Raw genomic sequence first — 23,888 nt, 5'->3', positions numbered from 1 at the left:
AAAGAAGAAAACTCCCCATGGGGGGGGGAACTTCATAAATCTTTTGGGGAACAAATGTCGGTTATTCTTTTGAAACATAATTTAGCATCCTATTCAATTCAGCCATCCTTGGCTGAGTTCTCAGAATTAGAAGTCTTGAGACCAAGCCTACAAAGACATTTTTTAACTGACAAGAGTTAAAACTTTGGCCCAGCACTGAAAAATGTCATTAGGTTGTACAGTGCAAACTATTCTTGAGAATTTGCACACAGTGTATGAGGAAGGATGGCTGTTGTACTGGAGAAAATTGAAAAGGGATTAAATAGCAAAGCAGGATTGTTTATTGGAAATAAAGTTCCTGGCTGTTTTATAAGTATTGAACAGTACAGTTGTGCTGTCCGGCCAGTGTATGGGAATTGGATAGTTAGGTAGCAATTGTGAGCTGTCCCCTTAAGGGAATGCATAAAAGTACTTTGGTATGGATGTTTTGTTGAGTTTATCTATCTTCATCTGTACATCTTACAAATCCATCACTGTACAGAATACAGAAAAACAGTCATTTCCTACATACACAGTGAAGAGGTTTTTTGTTTCACCCTCCATTACTACATTCTTCCACTGGGACAGAGTCTCTCTTCTAACTTGCAATGTTCAGCTACTTTGGAAAATGTATAAAATTTGCTTTCTTTTAGACACTTTTTTCCTTTGTCATGCATATAACCACAAAAGATAATGTAACAAAAATAAGATTCTGGTGCTTAATTGAAATCCTTAAAGAAATGAAGGATAGTTATATACTTAATATTTTAAACCAGAAATGGCCAAACAAAAAAACTGAGCTTGGACATGTGAACAATTCTGAGATAGCTTTGCTCATGGATTTATGATACTGTCTTGACCAAATGTATGCTTTGGTTTGACATCGTGTAAGCCGCCTTGAGTCGCCATGGGCTAATAGGTGGCAATATAAATAAATAAAATAAATAAATGTAACATAGCAGTGCCTCACCATGACTTAAAGTGACTGTTATAAAAGCTCACAACTGACCAGTATGAATTTTGGAATGATACAGCATCATAATATATTTTAAAGTGAAATGCAGGAGTGCTCTTAAAATGCTTTGATGAATTGTCGTCAGCATTGTGTCATAGTAAGGAAGGTTTACCCATGCCCTGCTCAGCTTAACTTATCTGATTGTGCTTGGAACAGCAAACATCCAGGAACTTCCTCATCGGCCATCAACTCAGAGTTTTCCTGGGTGCCTCAGCCTTCCCTCCCTCCTAGCTGAGCAACTAGGTCATTTCAGACTTTAAGCTCTGCAAGGAGACCCATTATGGTGAGACAAATGATATATAACTAGATGCATCTAGGAGGAAGTTATCTGCCGTATTTTAAAATCCAAACCAGGATGAAATAATTCTGGATATATAAAAATTTTACTTGTGGATGAAAATCCTAAGATTTCAGTTATCAGGCAAATAACTATTGCTATAAATACAAAGCTTTTAATAATAAATCACTTAGTTGGGATTTTAAGTGTCTTATGACAGGACCGGCACCGGGCTGTGGCATGGCATGCCTAAACTGGAACGCACAAACAAGTGAAGCCCCATCCGTGAGACGCAGGCAGCATGGGAAACCATGCCCCCTCTCCACAGAACCAGTCCTTGATGCCCCAGAGGTCTGGGGCTGTTGTCCTACGAAACATTTATTAAACATTTTACTTGTTAGACTGTTTTGAGATATGTGATAACTGCCTCCCAGTACTTGAGGGCCTATCACAGAGAAGGTGGGATTCTCTAAGTAGACACCAGAAGGCAGCATGAGAAATAATATGGGCAGACAAACGCTTGTTAAAGAGAGATCCAACCTAGAAGTAAGGAGACATGTTCGGACAGTGAGAACAATTAACAATTAAGCTTGCCTCCCAGGGTTGCAGGTGTCCCCATCACTGCAGGGTTTCAAAAATAGATGGACAACCATTTGGCTGGATGGTATAAGGCTTTGAGCAGGGGGTTGGGCTAAAGGACCTCCCAGGTGCTCTCCAGTCCTATGATTTTATGTCCAAATTTACATTATATTTGAACTTGCCTGAGAATACAAAAGCAGCATAATAAGTAGCCATCAACCTAACCAAACGAAAGAGCAACACCCAGCACCCACCCCCAACATTCCACCTGCAGCGGAGACCCCGCGGCCTGGGAGAAGCGCCAGATCCTGGGGGGGCGGGGATCCCCGAGGGCAGGCGCTGCGACCGAGTGGGGACGCGGCTTTCCCCGCAGAGGCTTAGCTGGGCGCTCGCTCACCGACGAGCAGGTCGGCTCGAGCCCCCCCGCCCCCAGCTCCTTCGCCCGCCAAGGCGCACTGCTCTTCCTTCGTTTGCTGGCTGGGCTCCCGACTGGCCTCCAGCTCGAGAGATTCCCCAGACCCTCTGAAAACCCCCAATCGCCCCGGCTCTCCCTCCGGGCGGAAAGACGAGAACGGCACAAGGGCGGCGGGCGCCGCTTGGCGGAGGACGAACTCTCAGGGCTCCCCGCGGAAAAGGAGAGGAGGGGCCGGGCCGGCGGGGCAAGGACCGAGAACGGAGCCCCAGGAGCGGCGCCAGAGAGCGCCAAGCGGACTCAGCTGCCGGATTAACAGACTAACCCGCGTTGGAAGGCATCCTGGAGGTCTTCTAGTCCAACCCTCTTGCTCAAGCTTAGCCCACAACTTCTGCAGGGTTAAATGTCCCGTCGGGATTCCCGCAGCGTTTTGGGCGCCCTCCGGGAGGGGCTGCGGGGAATTTTACGCGGGGCAGGGCGGCTTTCGGTGCCCAGGAGAAGCGGCCGAGCGTCCTGGATCCGCCGGCTCTGCGTGGGGAGCCGGCGGCGAGGGCTGCAGCTGCCTCTCGTGGACCCGACGCGAAGGGCAGCCGATGGCGGGCTAGGGAACGGCCTTCCCGCTAGTCTGGAAAGCCAAGGCGAGCGGAGCCGAGCCCTCCTGGCTGAGAGCGAGGGATGGCCTGGCCCTTGTGGCGGCGCCCCCAGGCCCCCTTACGCCCCTCGAGCTCTCAGCCCAGCCTGCTCCCACCGGCTCCGGCTCCGGCTCCTCCTCCTTTCGGCGCGGGACTACTCACCGCGAGCAGTCCGGAAGCGTACGCGGCGGCTTCAGCGGAGCCACGGGGAGAAAGCCAAGGACCCGGTGCCCGGCTTGGCTAAGCGGAGGTCGCGGCTCGGTGCCAGCGCTCTTCTGCCACAATGGTTGGCACGGCGGCGGCGGCTTCGGCTGCAGGTGATTCGGAGCAACAATATCTGCGAGGCTTTTCACGCCGGCCGCCGCGGTCTCCCTTTTGATTGGGGGCTTCAGAATCAGCCGGGACCGTCAAGTCAAAGCAACCCCGAGGGACCAGCCTGGTCGGGCGGGAAGGAAAGCTGTACCCACCACCCCCGAAGGCCTCCCGCCCCCGCCCAAGCACTTCTGCCCTGGATCTTGCAAGAACTCGCCTTCAAAGCCAGCGACCCCCTTTGCCGCTTCTCCCTCGTCCAGAAACTGCCAGCTCGGAGGCGATCCCTAGGAACCAATTCTTTGGGATCTTGCCATTTTTTCAAGTCTCCATGAGGTTCCAATTGAGACCTGGGAGGTTGTAGCTGCTGAGCAGAGGCTTACAGATTAACAGAGTTGGAAGGGACCTTGTAGGCCATCTACTCCAACCCTCCGGTTCAAGCAGGAGACCCTACACCATTTCTGACAAATGGCAGTCCAATCTCTTCTTAAAGCCTCCAGTGATGAAGCTCCCACAACTTCTGAAGGCAACTTCTGTTCCATAGGTGAATTGTTGAAGACTGAAGAGCTTGAAAGATCTGTATTCCTCTACCTTTCTGGGGAGACCATCTAGGGCAGCGCATAAGACTGCCAAAGATTATCCAGGGCCAACTTTATCTGAGAAAGATTGTCCTGAGGCTGCTACATTTAGCACTCAGCATCTGCTGCTCATCAGCTTCTTTGCAGAGCCATGTGAGGATGGGATTGGCCCCTGGCCAAAAGGCGCATCCCCTTCAGCTCAGTCTATCTTGAACTTATCGTATAGCACAAGTTATTACAAGATCTGAAAATTTGGTTTATAATTGAGCTATATATTTAAACATTTAACATTTATTTAAGACACAACAGCTGGACTAGACAAAGTCTTCGATGTGAGATCCAGCTGTGGCAAATTGGACTTTCTGACCCAATTTCTGTTTTACTTATTAAGTAAAAACTAAGTGACAAAATAACTTTTCAAGCATGTATCAAGTACAGGTACTCTGTAGGAATGCTCAAATCTTGTTGTTTTGGATTGCAAAGCTTAATTTCAGTTGCAGCACATGGGTTTATACAAGAGTTGAAGGAGATTCAGGCACATCACAAAAATCATGTCTCATTACATAAGCAGATGGACATGGCTTTCCTCATGGCAGCCACTGGTAGAAGCATTGATTATATGCACCCAACATGCCAGGATTAATCATCAAACTTGAATGTGCAAATACAATTGGATCTAGAATCTCAAACGTTGAGTGAAGCAGTCATTTAAGTGAAATAGTGTGACAGCTTTTTCATTCTCTGCTCAAGTACAACTGGTACTTTCAGTTGTAGACTTCAAGCACTTTCCTGGGTTAAGTAGACAGAGCGAACGAGTTGCCCATTTGGAAATGAAATCCTCTTGGCAGGCAACCCTTTTGCTCTCAAAAGTTCCTGCAACCCACCAGAGGATTTCAGCTACTCTCATGCATGGAGGGGAAATCCTTCAATGGAGTCCAGGAACGGAGCTGAAATCCTGAAAATTTCCGCTCCATTCCCTCAGCCCTCTAAGGATTTCAGCTCCCTTTATCCCTTTCACTTGAAATCTTTCCCTGCTGGCTTCTCAACTGACTTTGTGGGGAAGCCAGCAGAAAACATTGCAAGTGGTGATTGTGGGGGCTTGGCAATTGATGTAAATGTGAGCTGGTTGCCAAGCACTTGAAATGTGGTGATGTGATTGTATGGGCACAGCCTTTTACCTGTCAGAAGTACTTTATGGCCCATAAACTGCCCTTTCTGATCATAATAGATGTCCTAAGTCAAGGCCTAGCTGTATCCACAAACTAGCATGAGCAGTGGGAGTCCTAAAGCCTGATAGCAACTAGGAAAGGAGCAACCAGTAAAATAGCAGCTCCTCCCAACTATCGCCAGAACTTTGGGAAAGGCTTTTGTTTGAATTGAGTAATAAAAGACAGCATAAAGGGCTGAGTAGTAAAAATATTTTATGTGGTAACATCATAAATCCTAGGTGGAGGGTGGAGTTGACTCAAAGCACCAGTCTGTTGGGGAAGAAGTGCAATACTATGAACTTGGTTGATAATCAAACTGTATTATGTACGGATTTGCTACGCCACGGTGCCCAGTCCTTGGAAAACAAAGACTCCTCATACTTACTAGAAGCAGATCCATTGCTTTTTCTGCAAAGCAGGCAGGGATCCAGGATAGGAACACAAAGGACTCCTTTATAAATACTTCTCTTAGTCTTTCACTTCTCCACTAGGACTAGTTCTTGTGAAATCTTGCTGAACTTTTGGATCACTGCATCCCCACTTGGGACATGAAGTTCCAAACCAGTTAGTAAAAGCACAACATCTCATTAAACCAGATGGTCTTTATTTCAGTGCCAGTATTACAGATACAACACAAATGTCCCAGAAGAACAAATTCAAATGGAACCCAGGACTGACAGACTCCGGAAATGAAAGGGGGGAGGGGTTCAGAGCGGGAAGCAGCTTTGCAGTGGAGTCTTGAGATGAGTCTTTCTGCAGCTAATGCCCCCCCCCCCACCCTTCATCTCTAAGACGTTTGCCCAGGAACACACTCTTCCATTCTACTCATCCTACCACAGCTGACAGCCAAGGAACAGACAAAAGGAGGTCCGAGATTTGGGGTGGGGACACATTGAAAAATGACTTGCTAGAGCAGTCAGTCTTGTCCATCATGATGCTTCTTCAAAGAGGCACTGGCCCAAAATGGGCTTGGCTTCACTGCCTAATGTCCTGCCAAATCCTCTAAGCAGCATTTTTGTCCAGAACAGCAGATCCATACAGGGCTCAATTCACTGCTCACCAAGGGTGCAGTCATGTGTAGAAAAGGGCCCCAACGTCAGGGGAACCCAAGGAGAAAAGAAGGGCACCAGCTTCCTTGAACAAAAGCGTCTAAAGATGGTAACCCGGTAAGAAGGAGCCAAGCCAAACCCAAGCCCATCTCACCCACCATCTGCTGGACACAAGGCGGCAATAGCAGCAGCAGCAGCAGCAGCAGCCCCCTTCTCGGGGAAGGGGGAGAGAGAGAGAGCACATGTCCCAATGTGCCCCCCCTTCCCCAAACAAGGGAACGTGGCGTCTGTGGTGGATGGGGCTCAGCAGTTCAGGAGGGGAAAGAGAGAGTGCGCAAGGTTCGAAAAAGAAATGCTTCAGGATGAGCAAGGTCAGTGCTCCTTCTCCTCTGCAGCAGCAGCAGCAGCTGCCCCAGCCACGGGGAGGCTGGGGAACTTCTGGAGTCGCAGGCTCTGCCCAATGTTCCTTTGGCCAACCAGGTAGGGTGAGGAGAGCAGAGCTCACTGCCAGGACTGGGGGGGGAAAGAGTTGACCTCTGCCAGGTCCTGCATTGCTGAGCCCTTGTGGTTGTAGGTCAGCTTGATCCGCATGCGGAGCTGTTGCTGCAAAAAACCAGAGAGGTGAAAACTGAGCAGGGGGTGGAGAGGAGCCAATGTCCAGCCCTGGCCAGTTAAGATACCAAGAGAGGGAGTCAAGTGAAGAGGAAGCAAAGGCTGCACCTTCCTTTGCCCGAGGCTCTCTTGCTTCCTTTGTGCCTCTCTTCAAACTGAACCACCCCGCTAAAGGCCATCTGAAGGGAGGCTGGAGAGCTGCCTCACTGGGTACCTTTTGCGGATTCAGGACTTTGATGACTTGTGTGATGGTCCCTGTGTTAAATGCTGGGATGCTGCTGCTGCTCGGAGACAGAAGCTGAAGCTGGAATGTCTAGAGAAGAACAAATAAGGGAGCCATGCCAATTTCCAGGCCATGCCCTCACAGAAACAGATTCTGCACGGTTGCTAGCAGCCCATGTTTCTGATGGCCAAACCACATCTCAGGTTAGCCTTACCCCCACTGAAAGGCCTGACCCACCTTTGGTACCGCAGCCTGAAAAACAAAATCTGTCATGTCCACATCGGTGCTGTTGGAGGCCTGTATGGTGATGACGGTGACACTGGGGTTGGTGTTGGAGCGCTCAAAAGCAAAATCAATCTTCAGCCCGTTCTTGTTGTAGGCTGTGATTGGAGGAATGCCTGTGGAGAAGCAGCACTGCTCAAGTCCTGGGGCTGCTTACACCCTCCCTGACTTTTTAGAAGCTTGGACTCTAACACCCTCACAGACGGGGAGGTGAGGAATCTGCTGCAGGAGAAAGCCTGGCTTTTGTTTCATTCTCCTTTTAATTCTGGAATGATGCCTGGACTGGTCCCTAAGGTTTTCTTGGCAAGGTTTTGGAAAGGGGTTTGCCACTGCCTCCTTCCTAAGGCTGGCCCAAGACCACCCAGCTGGCTTTGTGCCTAAGGTGGAACTAGAAATCACAGGCTCCTGTTTCTAGTCTTGACACCTTCACCATGACACCATGCTTGCTCTAGAAAACCAGACTATGGTAATCAATATTACACAACCCCACAAAAAGCTGGCCTGTTTGCTGGAGTAGGTTTGATCAGCAATACACTCCTGTTTTTAATTGGGGTTCTCAGTCATCTTGAGAAATATCTTCAATAGAAACACGCGATGATGCACATTTCTATATGTTAAGATATATCTTTCTATGTCTCAGCCTAGCTCCTCATGTCTAGAGCATTCTACATTCTCACCAGAAGGTAGATCATTGAAGATGGCTGGTGAAGAAAGTCCATCCAACAGAAATGGAGGTTGTGGTATCTGTGGGGCAGGAGCTGCAGGACCTGCAAAAGCAACAAAGAAAGCCCTATGGCTTCCCAAAAGTGGGCTTCCCACCATCCGGTTTTTCTCCCACCTGAACATAGGATTTCACCTGTTGCTGGATTGAGATCCCCAAGGAGGTCCAGCAGCTCCCCACCAGCAGAAGCTGCCTTGCTGGAAGGGGCCGTTGATATGACAGGAGTGATGTCATTGCTTCCCAAAAGATCCAGCAGGTCATTGGCCTAACAAAAAACACGGAGATAGCAGTCCATTAAATCTCTCTAGGCAGAAGAGCATGCAACTCAGAAGAAGTAGGGAAGCAGCTAAGCAGGGGGATTTCTGATCTTACGGTAGTTTAAGTCGCTCTTGCAGCCACTATTGGATTCCACATAACATTCACTTTTCTTACCTGGCTGGCTGGTGGCAGGCTGGACAGAGGCGGCTTGGTCTCCAAGATGGTTGGCTCTGCTTCCCCATTGGGCTGAGTAACATCTGTAGGACCGTTAGCTGCCAATTTCTCCAGAACTGGCATACGTTCAAGCAGGGCTGACCTGTAAGGGAGCAAGGTAACCAAATCCTATGGTTCTATTTACATGGAGATCTGGGGTAGAAGGCAATTGCCCTGTTGCAGAGGGTCTCTCTGATAAAGGGACAAGAATAGCCAAAAAAAAAAAAAAAAAGCGCCTTTCTGTGGCAGAGGCACATCATGCCCTCAGTTAAGCTCTTTCAGCTGGTGGCAGGCACTTGTAATGTGTGTTTAGGATATAGCAAACAGATCAGTAATAGGGGATTCTGTTTGGCACAACATACTGCACAACAGTATTACAACAGTGTTACTTTATCTTGCCTTAGGACATGTCTTAGGCTATGTGAACTCAGCCAGAGATGTAGTTTTGTGAAGAATTTAGGAAGTGGCCAGTTACAATTGATACCGAGAAATGCATGATAAATATTCTTAAATTTCAGGTTTCTTAGATAATCTTATGATGTCTACTACTATCTGCCCATACAGGAAATGTGACTTGTAAACAAAATTAGAAGACAATAACTATCCTCCAAAGAAATATTTGCTCTTCAACAGAGCCGCTCATTCTTTTAGGACAGCAGGATACCCAACTAAGCAAAGATAATGCACGAAGAGCTGTGATATCATATCTATCTTTCAGCAGGAGTCACTCTTCAGCCTCATCACGTGCATCTCAAAGTGCACCACTGGACAATGAAGGGCTTGGAAAGGCAACAAGACCACCAGTCTTGGGCCTCCAGTACTCACCTCATGTGGTCATACTTTTTAAATAAGGCGTTGTACTCCACTGCCCTCTGCTGGAGCTCCACATCAATGCTGCTGCCATATATAGAGACCACCTTCTTAATGCGACTGCAGAGAGAGAAAGAGAAGAAACGGTGAAGGTAGCAAAGAGCTTACTTTAGCAGGCCTGCCAGTCGCAAGCTTTTTGCTACAGTGGGTTCGAGACACAACTACCGTGGCATTGAATGGATTGCCCATGGAAACACCTGGCCTCTCACCAAGTTTTCCTCTGAGGTTCAACAGAGAACATGGCCCTGGAGACTCCTCTTCCAAATGCCAGCTTCCTGGAGAGTTTGGTTCTTTTCAGAATCTTTTCAGCCGAGCACTAGAGACTCTGCTGCAAAGGCAAACCCCTTCCATACCCCAGAGAACTCACTTGACTGTGCAAGTGAACCGTGTTGACAGTTTCATGATGGCGGTGAGGGCATAGCCCCGTGTGACTGATGCAGTCAAGTTGGAGACAAGGATACTTTCCAGAACATCAAGGACTTCATCCTCTGTGACCTGGGCAAGCCAAAGGGTTGGACAGGGGTAAGGAAGCAGGGAAAGCAGCCACCTGGCCAAAAGCTCACGCCCCAGAAACCACAACCATCCTCTTCCCTTCTCCAGTCAACAAACCTGGATTGGCTCCTCCTCCTCACACTGACCGGATACCAAGAGATCTCCATATTCACCAATGCACCAGGAAGCTACCTGTACCATGGGTTGCTAGCAAAGGAGAATGAAAGGTGACAGTTCAGCCATGTTCTCTACCTGGAGACAATCAAAAGAGTGTTCCTGCCCACCCCCCACAGGACTTACTTGGGAATAATCTCCCAGAATGGCTTTGTAGAGTTTCTGTACAGTGTAGGCATGCATTTCCATGCTGTTGGTAATGAGCTGGATAAGGTTGGGCACAGCATCATCACGAACATAGCTCCCTGCCTGGAGTGGGTGGGAAAAAGTGATGGTATTACACCTTAGCCGTGGTTTGGCACTTAGTAAGAAGTTTCTGTTGGGGAAGCTACAGATGTTGGACCAGCAAATTATATACCCGTGTGTCTGTTAAATAAAAATATAACAGAATGTAAAGTTCAACTCTATCAGCCACTTACAATCTGACTGATTCCAAGTGGTCAGATAAAAGTGATTAAACTGATAAAATAAAATGCTATACCAGGATTATATAATTTGCATAATTCCATAGTCCAACTCTCCTCAAAACAGCTCATTAAGTGACTGTCGGAAGTTATGATGGCACTGAACAAATGGTGGCAATGACCAGTCCTCAGCGTTCTGTCCATTCCAACATCCTCTCATAGGCACAATCAAGATCTGGGCACATGGCAACTAATTTGCCGCGCCACCCCCCACCCCCCCGGTTGCTATTTGTAACCTTCCCTGCCAGCATCCACAGAAAGTCAGCAGCAAAGCCAGAAAGGAAGGCCAGGCCACAAGCCTCCCTATCTTCTCCTCTCATGCACACAGGTCCACAACCCCCTTTCCACAGATGGCTACCATTCCCGGCCTGCAGGGAGCCGAGCGTGCAAGCGGTAGGTGAGTGTGTGAAGCTTCATTTGCCCATGTGCAGGATATCTAGGTTGCATGCGTGACCCCCCCACCCCCGCTGCTGCCTCTGCCAGTCAGTGGAGGCAGAAAGCTTGGGAAGCGCTGCTGTAGCAGTACTGCACACACCCTCCAACCTTCATTGCACCTCCCTGATCTCCGCCTCTCCCCCCAACCTGCTTCTGCACCCTGCAGCCCTGCCACTTCGTCTCCCCACCTCCCAGCAGCATCAGTCCTGCAGTTTCCTGCTGGCTTCCCTACTGACTTTGATTGCCTTGCCTGATAGGGGTGGGATTCAATGAAGGATGGTACAATCAGGATAGCAGGGGACGAGGGTGCTTTAGAACCGCATTACTTAGCAATGGAAATTCTATTCCCAATTGCTGTCGTCAGTAAAAGACTACTGAGATTTTCTGCAGCACATTGGTAGAATAAACAGAGAAAGTGCTGAGGGATTCTTAAATGGCCTTGCAGTTCTGAGAAGGAGAAAGGGCTTCTAAAGAAGTTGACAAAGCATGTACTATTTAAAATGGTCTCCAATAATCAGCATTATTTGCAGACTATTACAAATAATAAAAATAATCTATTCAATTTATGAGATGCCTGACTCCCAATGACTCTGAGCAGTTTACTAATTGTTAGAGACATTTTAAACAAGAAAACAACATAAATAAAAAGGACAGAGGCAGCAGAGGCTAACAAACCCAGATTTGGGGGCGGGGGGGGGGAGAGAGAGAGAGAGAGAAAGAAAAAGAAAAGGTGTGGGTGTGGGTGTTCAATCACACTTGTTCAAGGCCTTGTGAAGGGCCAGGCCTTCAGGGCCCTTTGAAACACCAGTTGGGTGGGCTGTTCAAATCTTGAGGAGAATATAATTTCCAAAGGGTGTACTGATCAGAAAAAGCACTTAGATGGCACCATTTAGTTGGAAGAAGCATGCCAACCCTGCCAAATTGAACCTGTCAGGCAGATATTATAGGAGACCAGTGGTCCCTCAGGTAACGTCCCAGGCCATGTAGGGCAGCACTTGAATCACACCCAGAAGCAAACTCACAATCAGTGTAAACCCCTGTCATTTGTGGCATGCTTGGCTAACTGGGTCCCTCCTGCCTACATCCAGTACGAGGAGCCCTAGCCTTCCTTCAATGCGGCCAGTCAGTCTAGGATGAGCAGAGCACAAGCCCACTCTGCAGCCACTAAACAAGGATGCACCGGAAGGGCTGTTGCCTGGCATACATGAAATCATAGTGAAGCCGCTGTAGAAGCCATACTTACTGTTGTCAAGACTCGCATGATTGTATCTATGTGCCAGCGTTTAGAAGGAGCATATCTGGAAAATCAACAAACATCTTTTCAGAGAGGATTGAATGCCACTATCTGCTCGTCAATTTCCAAATTTCCCCACATATTCAAGCACAACACTGGAGTAATCTGGATTGGGTTGCAGATACTTGTGAACTGAAGCTAAACCCTGCACTGGGGCAAAGGGGGATTTCTAGGGAAAGTGATGATCGTCATCGTTATCATTAGTTCAGTGCTCAATGGCTTCTGGGTAATCTTGCAGGAAGCACGGCCTAATGGCATGATTCCAGCACACAAATGTACCACCCTTTCTCCAATGGAGAGCAATTTCCGTAGCTGTTCAGGGCAACACAGCAGCTAAGAGTGGAGTGGCAGAGCAAGAAGAGAGTTCCACTGCAAAGGGTGAAGAACTCTTGCTTAGTGCAAAGGTCTCTCCAGTCAACAGCTTCTGATCCAGACACCAGTAAAAACCAAGGTAGCCCTTTTAGTTGAGATAAAGCCTCTTATACAACCAGTTGGTCAGCAGGCTTTCCTACAACACAGCCTCTAAATCAGGCAAGTCCAACCTGGGACCCTGGACAGCTAATACTGCAGCTCCACAAGATCGTAAACTTTTAACATGTGACTTATATACTATATTGTATATTTTATATGAGACCCAAGACAATTCCTTTTCCCTCAACGTGGCCCAGGTAACCCACAAGGTGGGACACCCATGCTGTAAATGTTGGCGGCAGGACTAGAATGGGTAGGAAGACTGGCCATAAACAAATCTATGGAAGCTCTTAAGAAATCTTACTTTTCTGCTGCAAGAAATATTCCTGATGCACAATCAGCCTTGAATTCAGGCTCACAAGAATCCAAAAAATATAGCAACTCTTTCATCATTCCCCGAATGTTGTTCCCATTCACAAGAGCAAAGCTGAGTTCCATTGCACGCCTGTGAAAGGTGAAAGATGAAATGGATTCATTAGCCATAGAGTATCATCAGGAAATGACACCCAACTTCACCTGATGCAGAAGGAAGAACCGTGGCACCTGAGAGTATTTCTGGGGCCACAGGTATGCTTGCTTAGTGACTTGTGTCTACCAAGTCATTCTCAAGTGTCATCCTACATCTGCATGAATCAAGAGGCCACATCTCTTAGCGCTGCCAGATTGTTTCCCCACCAATGAAATTATCAACTTTTGAATAAGTCCCAACCCAGAAGAACCCTTCCTGTCCCCAATGGCTAAGCAAAATCAACTATGTGTGCATTTTAATTCCCAGTTCTGATAATTTCCTAAACTTTGAGATCATCTCCAAGGCAATAATGACTACCAACCTCTGACATTTCAATACTTCAACAACAGTGATTTGCTAGGACAGCTTAATGAACAACCAATAGAACTTGCAATAAGTAATCACTGAAAAATTAAGAAAGCCATTAAAACTGCATCAGATAACCATTCTTTTTTATATTTACGTTCAATAACATGCCATGACAAGTTGTTAGACAGCCCTTGTTTCTTCTGGCATCTTAAACCTCTATCTATAAAGAGTGAATTTATCAAATCTGTCCCAAAACTAACTCAAAATTCCACAAAGCTGAAATTCTGTAGAAGGCAGATCTCTTTTTTGATGCAAAACCAATATCTTCAATGCTAGAAAGGATGAAAAAGACATCAGTGAATATGACCTAACCTGAAAATTACTGATGTATCTTAAAAGTGCAAAAATTTCTATTTTTTTTTTCAATTGTGGGATTGCATTTTAAAACTGTGGGTAGCATCTGTAAAATGCTGTGAGATTTGAAAAATTAAATTTTATAGCCTCTGTCCTACCTATCCCTGTTGGCTCTTACAACTCTACCCTGCTTTGTAAGACTTCCAAATTGGGTAAGTTTTTCAGTGAATATTTAGTTCTCAACATCAAAACATTTAAACAGTAAGCAAAACTGCAAGCTATTTTTAGGGCATATCATTATTTTTTTCTCCAGAGCAAAGAACAAAGAAATTTACTATAATGGGTAGATTACTCCAAAAATCTCCAGGGCTGCTGACATCTTGACACAAAAAGCAGGCAGAATCCTACAGGAGCCACCATAGGGAAAACAATACTTTGGATATAGTACTTGGCTCTCTGGGAAAGACTAGCTAAAAAAGAAAAAAAAAAGGCAGAAGAAATACAGGGCAGCTAAAGAGCAATCTGTGGTCACAGCCTGGCCTTTCCTTCCAGCTTCATTCACCGTTTGATGGAGACATCCAGATCCTTTAAGCAATCTACAATGGTGCTCCGGTGTCGCTGGACTGCATTGTGGTCAGTCTGCACAGTTTTCAACAAGGACGTCAAGGCTACATATCTGAGGAACAAGAAATGAATACTTTAGATAATGGTGGCTGCTCTGCACTGTAGCACACTGAAGGGCTCCTGCAGAGAGCAAAGGGGCAGCCAAATCTAATCAAGGCTCCCAGAATCAATTTTGGCCAGCTAAGCAATAAAAATTTTCATCGTGGCAAAAGAACCTAGACTGAACTACTGTATTGGAGTGAGCAGAAAACATGTTCCTCGCCACACTTAAGAGATGCCTGGTGCTGACCAGGATGTCAGGCCAGTTCCAATCATAACATGCATTGATAGGCTTACCTTATATTCTTGTCATTATTGAGTAAAAACCGACCAAGAATGTTAATGGCCAGCACCTGCAGAGACAGACAGACAGATAAGGTCACAAAGAACCTCTCCAAAAGAAAACATCTGCGGGGGGCAAGCGGAGGGGGAGTAGCAATGCGAGACACTGATCAACCAAGGAATTAAAGCATAGAGCTAAATCCCACTGGTGCCCAGTCAGACTTTTCCTTCTGAAAAGTTCTGGTGTTCCTGAGGAAGCCTGGAAAAGCGATGCTCCAATGTGGCAGCCATTTTTCCTTGGGGACCCACAGAGCCAAAGTGACGTACTCTCAGGCCGCTCTCAGACTTTATGTCCATGATAGTTAAGACGGTTTCATAAAGAATGGCATTTCCCACATTTTTGCTTGTCTCCGTGTTTGTGGCCACCTGGAATACAGAGGATGGTTTACAATTTTCTGGTTTCCAGTCCAAGACTTCCCAACCACCCACCCACAATCCTCTCACCTGTGCAAGAATGTCATTCATTGCTTCACTGGAGTCATCATCATTTCGGCCCAGAATTCTCAGCAACCGCAGGATTCGAACCTGGAAAATATTACATTTGTTGTTTCAGGTTCCTGAAGATGCTTTACAGAGCAAGCCGATTTTGCTCCCTGCCTTTGAAACAACCAACCTGCAGAAAGGGGTCACTGATCCCCGAAACATCGTGCTCCGGAGAATAGCCTGACATAATAAGGTTTTTCAGAATGCGTACAAGCTGGGGTACAAGCTGAAAAGAAGAGATATCAAGAGTTGGATTTTGGACTCTATTCGATGACTCTCTCACAAAGAAAAGCCCCTTTGCTTAGCCTCTCCCCAGCATATTTAACACTTAAAAAGAGTTATTTTTTAATGCAGTACTGTTGGATGGCAGCAGTCTGTATCTCAGCACAGAAACTAAAAAAAGACGGCAGTTGCAATATGTAAAGGGGTGGGGTGTCGTCATTAAGACTGATGACAAAAATCTCTGAATAGGCCTAGGTGGCTCCTACTAACAGGAGCCCCCTGAATTCAGCTCTGAAAGGTTTGGAACCCAGCCCATCCTCCTATCTGCCTCTTTTCCCACTACACACGTCCTGTGAAAACCCACCAGAAAAAGGATAGCCAAGGGTGGCAGTTACAGCAATGCGGAGGGGTCTCTCCAAGGCTAGACTAGCAGGGTCAATCCAGCAGAGAGCAGGGAGAGCAGCAGGAAGAGCACTGGACTCGACCAGTTTATAGCAAAGCATGCACTGCGTTGAGGGGTGGGATGGGACGGAAGCAGGGAACTGGAAGCACCTTCTTACCTTTTCATTCTAACCCACCAGAGCAGGATTCCAAGCAGAGAAAGGGGACAAAAGAGATGAAGGTAAGTACTGGGCAGAGAAGACTCAGCTTGCAGCCTCAACCACCATCACCAGCCTAGACTCAGGCAGCCAGGACACTCGAGACGCCGAGGGTTCTCCTCTCCCAACCGCAGACTTCCCCAAGGGACAACAGCTTCTTCCCTTTGCATCCACTGGTGCCGGGCAAAGGCTAGTCCTCTCCAACCTCAGGGCTAAGCGATGGAAGCAGCGGCAGAAGCAGCTCCTGCCTTGGCATACATCGCTTTCAGTTATATCTGATAAGGCCATTTGTTCATAAAGTGGAACAAGCCAAAGATATTCGAACAGGCGTAAAGGGGTGCTGCTTATTGTGGGTGTGTCTACAGGGTGTGAAATACACATCCTCGCCCACAACCAGGACCAGAAGCTTATTCACTCAAAGGACAAGAACAGGAACCCAACTGCACAAAACTCTCACATGGCCTCACCTTTCTGAAGTGGGCAAGCATGTCTGGGCTTCTTTCACACATTTCAGTGAGGAGGACAACAGAAGTGTGAAGGACACCTGTGTGAAGGAGCACATGAGCCCACATTTTATGTGGCTACTGCAGCACAAGGTTATGGAAAGATGCTGTGGCTAAAAAGAATTATTACCATGGTTCTTCTCATTCAGCAGGTTTTTTGTGGCTGGCAAAAACATCTCCATCAGCTCAGGCACCTTCCTGATGACATGAACTGCACATAGGGCTGCCTGTAAATGAATCAGCACATTTTAAGTACCTCTTCAGTGCTCCCCAAGGAAATAGGCTATTCCATTTGGATTTTATTCAAGTTCTGGAATTTACAAAATTGGACAGAGAACATTTGAAGCCTGCAACAGTAGGAGATATACATAGCCAAGAGAAAGGCAACAACTAGGGAAATGCCTCCTTCCCCTGATATTTGAAGTAAGTCAAATTCTGCATTAAGAAGAAAGACAATTTCACCAGCCACTAATGGCAGAAAAACGCCACTTAGTCTCTCAGTGAGATACCTTTTTCCTCAGGTAGGAGTTAGAAGTCTTCAGAAGCTTCTCCACCTCCCCAGCAAGGTCCCGGCACATTTCAGAAGAGCCCATGCAGCCCAAGGTGCAGAGTGCCAAACCCTGCACATACTGTGTGCTGTGATTAAGGTCACTGCAGATGGAGAAAGCAACGGGTCAAAGGACTGCCAGGAAGAGGCTAAGAATCGAGGAGGAAGTGCATCAGATGTTGTTTCTGGACAGCCAAACTCAACTGTGTGTGCACTGCAAATGAAGTAGTTTCTCAACCAACAGAGTTAAAGTCTCTGGAAGCCTCTGGCCAAGAACCACTAGTTTGAATGCCAAGCTACGTCGTGCACATATTGATATACCAGGCACCTACATGTCACGAGTGGGAAGTTTGTGCTCTGTCCCAGCTCAACTCAACTACCTGGCTGTCTCTTATATCCTATGCAGGAACGCTTCTCTTTTCACAGACTGCTCAGAATCAAGTCCCGAGCACTAGATCAAGATTTCTTACTTCCACCCTCAGTCCCAAGAAAGCAAGCAGCCTTACTTCTTGATGCAATTGGTCATGAGGAGATGAACATCCTGCCTCTCATCCAGGAGTAACATGGCTCCAAGATATCCAATGCGCTTGTCTGTGAATTTCTGAGAGGCAATCAGCTTTAGGCACTCCAGCTATAAGGGGGACAGTGGAAGCCCGAATAAGCTTTAGCATTTTTATTACAGGAAGATCTTTACATGGCCAAAGTGATCTCCACCCAAAAATTCAAGGCTGTGAATAAACTTGAAGAATATTGGCTGCCTGATACTCTTGTGTTTCCAATGCCTGGATCCGCCTCGGCTGCTGCTGGAGAAATAAAATCTGTGTCTACAGGGCAGCAATGACCAAAACCCAAGATTCCCCTTAGGAAAGGATAACATGAGTGTCAGTTGGGCTGCAAATGAATGGAAATGCTCAAAGCATCTCCAATTCCACATGCTCCTCCCTTGCCTTGGCAAGCCAATAAAACGATTGTAGATTTCTACACTATTCGTATAAGCTTATAGTTTATATATATATATATATAGCTCTCTCACATGGAGATCCCAGGCAGCTCACAACATTCAATAAAAACATAATTAAAACTGAACAATCCTACCAATCACCAGACCAACCAACAGTAATCTGCTAGCTCAACCCCTATTCTAGGGCAATTCCAGTTTATAACATTGCAAAAACCTCACTTTTGTTAGTTTTCAAAACACAACTACAAAAAAGGAAAACCAAGCATGGACGTCAAATCTCCCCATGTCCAAAACAAAAATCCACAGGATATCCACAGCGGTCATCAAGCAAAGAAAAAGTAAAACCTATAGCATAATGATTATATCCGCATTAAGATTACTAAATCAGAAATGTGAATTACCCATGTTGCCCTTGGGCTCACAGGATCTCAAATATTTTTAAAGTACTCTGAGAACCATCTCAAAAGGGGATTTGGAAAAATTAAACAAGAAAGCTTTAAGTTACCTTAACTGCATACTGGTGTGGTTTTGGCATAACTAAGGCTGACAGGAGTAAGGTGTGGTTTAAAGATCTAATGTGCAGCCTCGATGCTGGTTTTCTTTATTTGCAGGGGCTGCTGCTACAGAAATATTGCAAAGGTAGATTCACTGTGCACTCCATGAGCAGTTTTGAAGGAGCAACCACACTAATCAGGCAATAGGGAAATAATGTACTGGGGGTGGGGGGATTATGTAATGATGGATGGCGTCTGCAGGTGCTTCTGCTCCCCCATTATACAAATTGCAGACCAATTTCAATATGCTTGATAAATTCTGCAGAATGGTATGGCATGAGGAATAAGGTAAAGGTGCATCATCTCACATTTGGGGGCAGGAATTGTGACCTGTTTGTTTTATTTGGAAGACATCAACCTGGGGAAGGGCCTTTTGCCTAAATAATACCCATTCTCCTATTTTTCTGAAGTAACAAGGGCTGCCATGAAACAAAATCCACGCCACTGCATAATGTGGAGAAACATTTTTTGGCCATGAACAGAAACTGAGAACCTCTTCCTCTGTAGTATCCCTCCCCCTGTAGGAGTTTCCAGAAGTTTTCTCCCACACTCAGAAGGGTAAAACCTGTAAGGTGCTCAGCTGCTCACCAAAGGTGAATACTGTATATCCAGGGTCTAGATTTCAAGGACTGTGAGTGCTTGCCTGCTTAACATTCCAAAAGAAGGTGGCTCACCTGTCCAAAGTGGGCAGGATAGCCCAACATGTGCATGTACAGCAATTTAGCTACATTCCGGCAGCGGTATGTGTTGTCCTCTTCTCGAAAGGATGATCGGATAGCAGCGCATTCTTTCTGAATCATCTCTCTCTCTTCTGCCTGTGTGCGTGCAGTCCGGATGGTCCGGATCAACTCCCGGAGTCTGATGGGGGCTGGCATCCTCTAAATGGAAAATAAATGGAAAATACCGTATTTATCGGCGTATAACACGCACTTTTTCCCCCTGAAAATAGGGGGCAAATGATGTATGCGTGTTATACGCCGATGTCCAGGGAGCGGAATCCTCTTTAAGGGATCCCGTTCCCAATAGTGCCTAGCGGCGGCGCAGCGTCGTGACGTGATGTCAGTTCTGAGCTACCCTTATTTTTTTCCTGAAATTTCCCTCTTAAAATGAAGATGCGTGTTATACGCCTGTGCGTGTTATACGCCAATAAATACGGTAGATGAAATCAATGGCTGCAGATATATGACTGTGGCAGAATTTCCCAAGTAACAACCTCTTTGGTAATCTTGTCTCCATTTCCAGTATTTCTTATGGTTAATTCAGGGCTGCCATTCTAAGCCAGCAGTCTCAGACTATTCTATAGAGTGCAACCCATGGATATGTGGAAATAACAATGCCTCTACTACTGACAAAGAATACCACCTAGAATTAAAATAGAATGTATCTCTATTTCCTACTTGTAAAAACAAAAAACAATGCTGTATTCACAGCAGCCCAAAATATGGATATGTTTGTTTCAGACAGATACAGGTGGTCTTCAGGTTAGGACTACTTGTTCACTGACTATTCAAATACCAAATTATGACTGGTAGTTATTACCAGTGATTGGAGTTGCAGCCACTGCAGGTCTCTGTGATCATGTCATTGCAATCTGGGTGCTCGGTCCCCAGTTTGCAACTATCACATTGCAGTAAGCTACAATTACTTGATTTCTGATATTCCCTGCTAGCTTCCCCAAAACAAAGTAAATTTGGAAGTTGGCAGGAAGTCCAAAGTCAAGGCCATAGAAGATTCTTGCTTAACAACCCATCAAACACCTTTTGGGATGATTATTCCAATGGTTGTTACTTTGTGGTTTTTACAAATTATCTGTGCTTTGTCTAGCAATTTCTCTAGATCAATGCCAACCAAACTACAGAATTACAGAAGTCTTGTCTAAAACCTAAAAGAATATCAATACAAGTATATTTATTACACAATTTCACTTGTTTACTTCATGTTCTCTGAGCACTCTTCTTTACATATATCTGCGTTCTCTCAACACTCTGCAATCTCTCCACATCATGAGGGCAAACTTATCATACTGTTTTTCAGTATGAGTGAAGATGGATATGAGATCCAAAAACTTTGTTAATTAACAACCATTCCCTTCCCCAGCTACCAGAAGCAAGTTTTGTTTACAGTTAGGACTAGCTCTTCCAAAATCTTAAATTTAAGATGACAAATCTAAAATGTATTCCCCATTACTCGTGGACAGGACTCTGTTAACCCAAGTCAAAAAGGATTGTTCAAAGACATCTGTATTAGCAGTCTTCCAAACTATTTTCATAATTTAGATCCAATGTGTGACTTAGAGAGCCATTCAGCAGATGCAGCATTACTGAAGGTACACCAAGATATACTTGGTGAACTTTCAGTAATGCTTCTATAAGATGTAATGGGAATCCTAAATATGTGTTATTAGGGCTGGATTCATGCATCGCCTTAAAGCAGGAATCTCCAAACTTGGCAACTTTGAAATTTGTGGACAGCAAAGTGGGCTAATGAATTTTGGGAGTTGAAGTCCACAAGTCTCAAAGTTGCCAAGTTTGGAGACCCCTGCCCTAAAATATAACTTCTATGGCTGTGATTTAATTGATTACATTAATCCAAAATATTCATGCTGAAAGGTAGTGGGACCTAATCTAATGGGACCCAGGTTAAAGTTTTATAATTCATCCATGGATTACATTCATTGCAGTTGGTCCTGTTACTCTCCCAGCCCAATCAACGTCACAAAATGGTCACTTGGGGGAAAGATTAAAAGGAGACTCCTACATGTACCACCTTGAGCTCACTGAAGAAACACAGGATACAAAATCAGTCAGCAGGATGCTTCACACAATATACCAAGTTACATAGCTTAGTGTGCTATGATTTATTTGGTGTTGTAGCATGCTATATATTCACCAAACCTTGGATAAAAACCAGCAATGTGTTGTGATGAACTAACCCAGATAGTATTTTACAAGATCCATTTTCAAAGATACAGGCAATTTTTTCAGATACAAATTCTTTTCAGAGGAGTTTGCTTATGACAAAGTTCCCTTTTTGCTCCTGCAAAATATACACATTCCTAGGAGCTTTTCCCTCCACAACATGAAAATTTAGAGACTTATTCTTTTGAGATTAGTTTAGGATTTATTATACTGTATTACATTGAGTCAGAGAAGTAAACAAACAACACTGTAACATACAGAAAACTGTGTGAAGGAACAAATTAAATGATCTACTTATAGACAATTGTATAGAACAGGGATCTCCAACCCTAGCCTGTGGACTGGTACCCGTCTGTTTAAACAAATGAAGCCCCATCCATGGGATGCAGGCAGTATGTGAAACCACACATCCTCCAGTCCACGGAAAAACCTCTTTCCATAGAACCAGTCCCTGGTGCCCAAAAGGTTGGGGTCTGCTGGTATAGGAGAGATGAAAGCAAGAATGTCTGATTTGCTCAGCAGCACACATTTTCTTCAAGGATGTGGGACAAATGCAAATGAGGGGGGAGGCTGTTCCATTATATTGGGGCCACAATTGAGATGTGCCTCTGCTCCCTGTCCCAATACTTACCTTCCTATGAGGGGTATGGACATGAATGCACAGGACGGACTGATTCGAATTGGATGAGAGTACCTAGGAGTCCTGGTCTTATAGATTAAGACCAGTACTTTTAATTGGTTCTGGAATCTTCAGATTATAGTAGGCCTTGCTATCACCTATGCATTCTGGACTAATTCAATTCTTGAATTATCATCAAAGGAGGCCTCATGTAGAATGTGTTGTGGTAATAAAAACACAAGATAATATGAGGAAATTACTGCTGTCTCCAAAAATTGCAACTGGGGGTACCAGCTGAAGGGAGGCCATAGGCCTGAGCTGCTACTAACAGGAGCCATGAATTCAAGAGAATGCTCAAATCATTGATATCTGAGCCCGAGGAGAATCCATCGCAATATCCAGTATTGCAAATAAACTTAAGTTTTGTCACAAGATGCTCCCACATGGCAAGATCAACAGAAGTGCTTAAACCAAAAGCATGGCAGGTAAGCCATGATCAATACGATAATCGTAACATTTAACTTTAACTCCTTTTATCTTCAAAGTTTTGAAAGGAACTCCTTCCCTTCTTTGTGGGTCTTAGTTTTTCAGGTTCATAGCTAATCAATTGCTCTGAAATTGTACATGCCGATCTTGGAAAAAGGAATGAGCTGGAAGAAGGCAATCACAAAGATTGAGGCTTTGAACCACTTGGACTAAGGCGGGAGGGGTAGCCAGAACACACAGAACTTGCAAAACGGCCACTCAGGTGAACACGATCAAAAAGAACACAAACTGCTTCTCCTCGGAGAAAAATCCCCGGTCCCGGTCCCAGTGTCGGAAGTCGCTGACGACCTCATAGCTATCCGAATATTCCGGAGGAGAACCGCCCTCCCGGCAACGCCGTCGTTCCGGGTTTCCCCGAGCGGGACAGCGAAGGTGGGCCTGGGCTGTGTCCCCGGGGCCGGGCCGACTCTCCAGGGCACGACGGCCGGAGACGGTATTGGGCTGAGCCGAGTCCGGGCCCCGGGCCTCCCCTGCGGAAAACGGCCAGGCCAAGACGCCTGGAAAAGCTCGGCCAGCCGCGAGATGGGACTTGAGACGCACCGGCCGCCTTGGGGAGGTCCGTCCCAGTCCCCCGCCTTTCCCCGAGCGCACACTCACCGGGCCGGGTCCCTGCAGCGATGGCGGCGACAGCGGCAAGAGCCTGGCATCCAAAATGGCGGCGGCGGAACCAAAGCACCGATACCGCAGGCGGAGGAATTCTGCGGCCGGCACTTGCTGGCTTATCTCCGTCTGGAGGCGGCAGTTCGCCTAAGACTGTTCGGCGGGCGGCCCCCGGGATGACCCCTTTTCGGAGCCCCGGCAACTCTCGCCGCGCGCGCGACTGCGGCACCCGCCCGCAGGACTCGTTTCTCAAGCGGAGGCGTCCGAGGTGGGGAACACGAAGACCGCTCCGCGGCAGGCACTGATGACGTCAGACGCCTGCCGAGTCACCGCGGCTGTCGCGCCGGCCATAACCGCCCGACTGGAAGTCGCTGCCGAGTATGAAGGTTCCGTCTGGGGCACATCTCTTCTTGAGCGCCTGTGAAGCGGGACGAATGGGAGCTGCGCTAGTGTGAAGAGGCGTCGCGCACGGCCCCGCCCTCCGGAACAGGTCCCTCTGCCCTTCGGGGAGGAGGGGGGCAAGGGCGTTACGGTTAAAAGTTTGGGCGTCGAGCGGCAGCCTCCAGCGCGCTGG

General features: G+C 46.5%; 1 protein-coding gene across 1 annotated transcript; it reads right to left on the bottom strand.

Annotated features, from left to right (window-relative positions):
• Positions 1-5,615: 5,615 nt before the first annotated feature.
• Positions 5,616-23,750, bottom strand: AP1G1 (adaptor related protein complex 1 subunit gamma 1). Its single transcript, XM_026719799.2, has 23 exons — positions 23,312-23,750; positions 19,306-19,509; positions 17,623-17,747; positions 17,079-17,220; positions 16,700-16,796; positions 16,534-16,610; positions 15,376-15,471; positions 15,207-15,287; positions 15,030-15,128; positions 14,718-14,773; positions 14,320-14,433; positions 12,891-13,031; positions 12,065-12,119; positions 10,049-10,171; positions 9,866-9,955; positions 9,624-9,751; positions 9,212-9,316; positions 8,348-8,489; positions 8,051-8,180; positions 7,872-7,961; positions 7,150-7,310; positions 6,904-7,002; positions 5,616-6,680 (listed from the first exon to the last, which is right to left on the bottom strand). The coding sequence occupies exons 2-23, from the start codon at positions 19,504-19,506 to the stop codon at positions 6,579-6,581; spliced, it is 2,454 nt and encodes an 817-aa protein (XP_026575584.1). The 5' UTR covers positions 19,507-19,509; positions 23,312-23,750; the 3' UTR covers positions 5,616-6,578.
• Positions 23,751-23,888: the final 138 nt, after the last annotated feature.

This window comes from Pseudonaja textilis, chromosome 11, assembly GCF_049901715.1.
Source record: "Pseudonaja textilis isolate UNSWEBS1 chromosome 11, rPseTex1.2, whole genome shotgun sequence".
NCBI lineage: Eukaryota > Metazoa > Chordata > Lepidosauria > Squamata > Elapidae > Pseudonaja > Pseudonaja textilis.
Note: the sequence above shows the minus strand (reverse complement) of the source record. Positions and strands in the feature narration are given on the sequence as shown.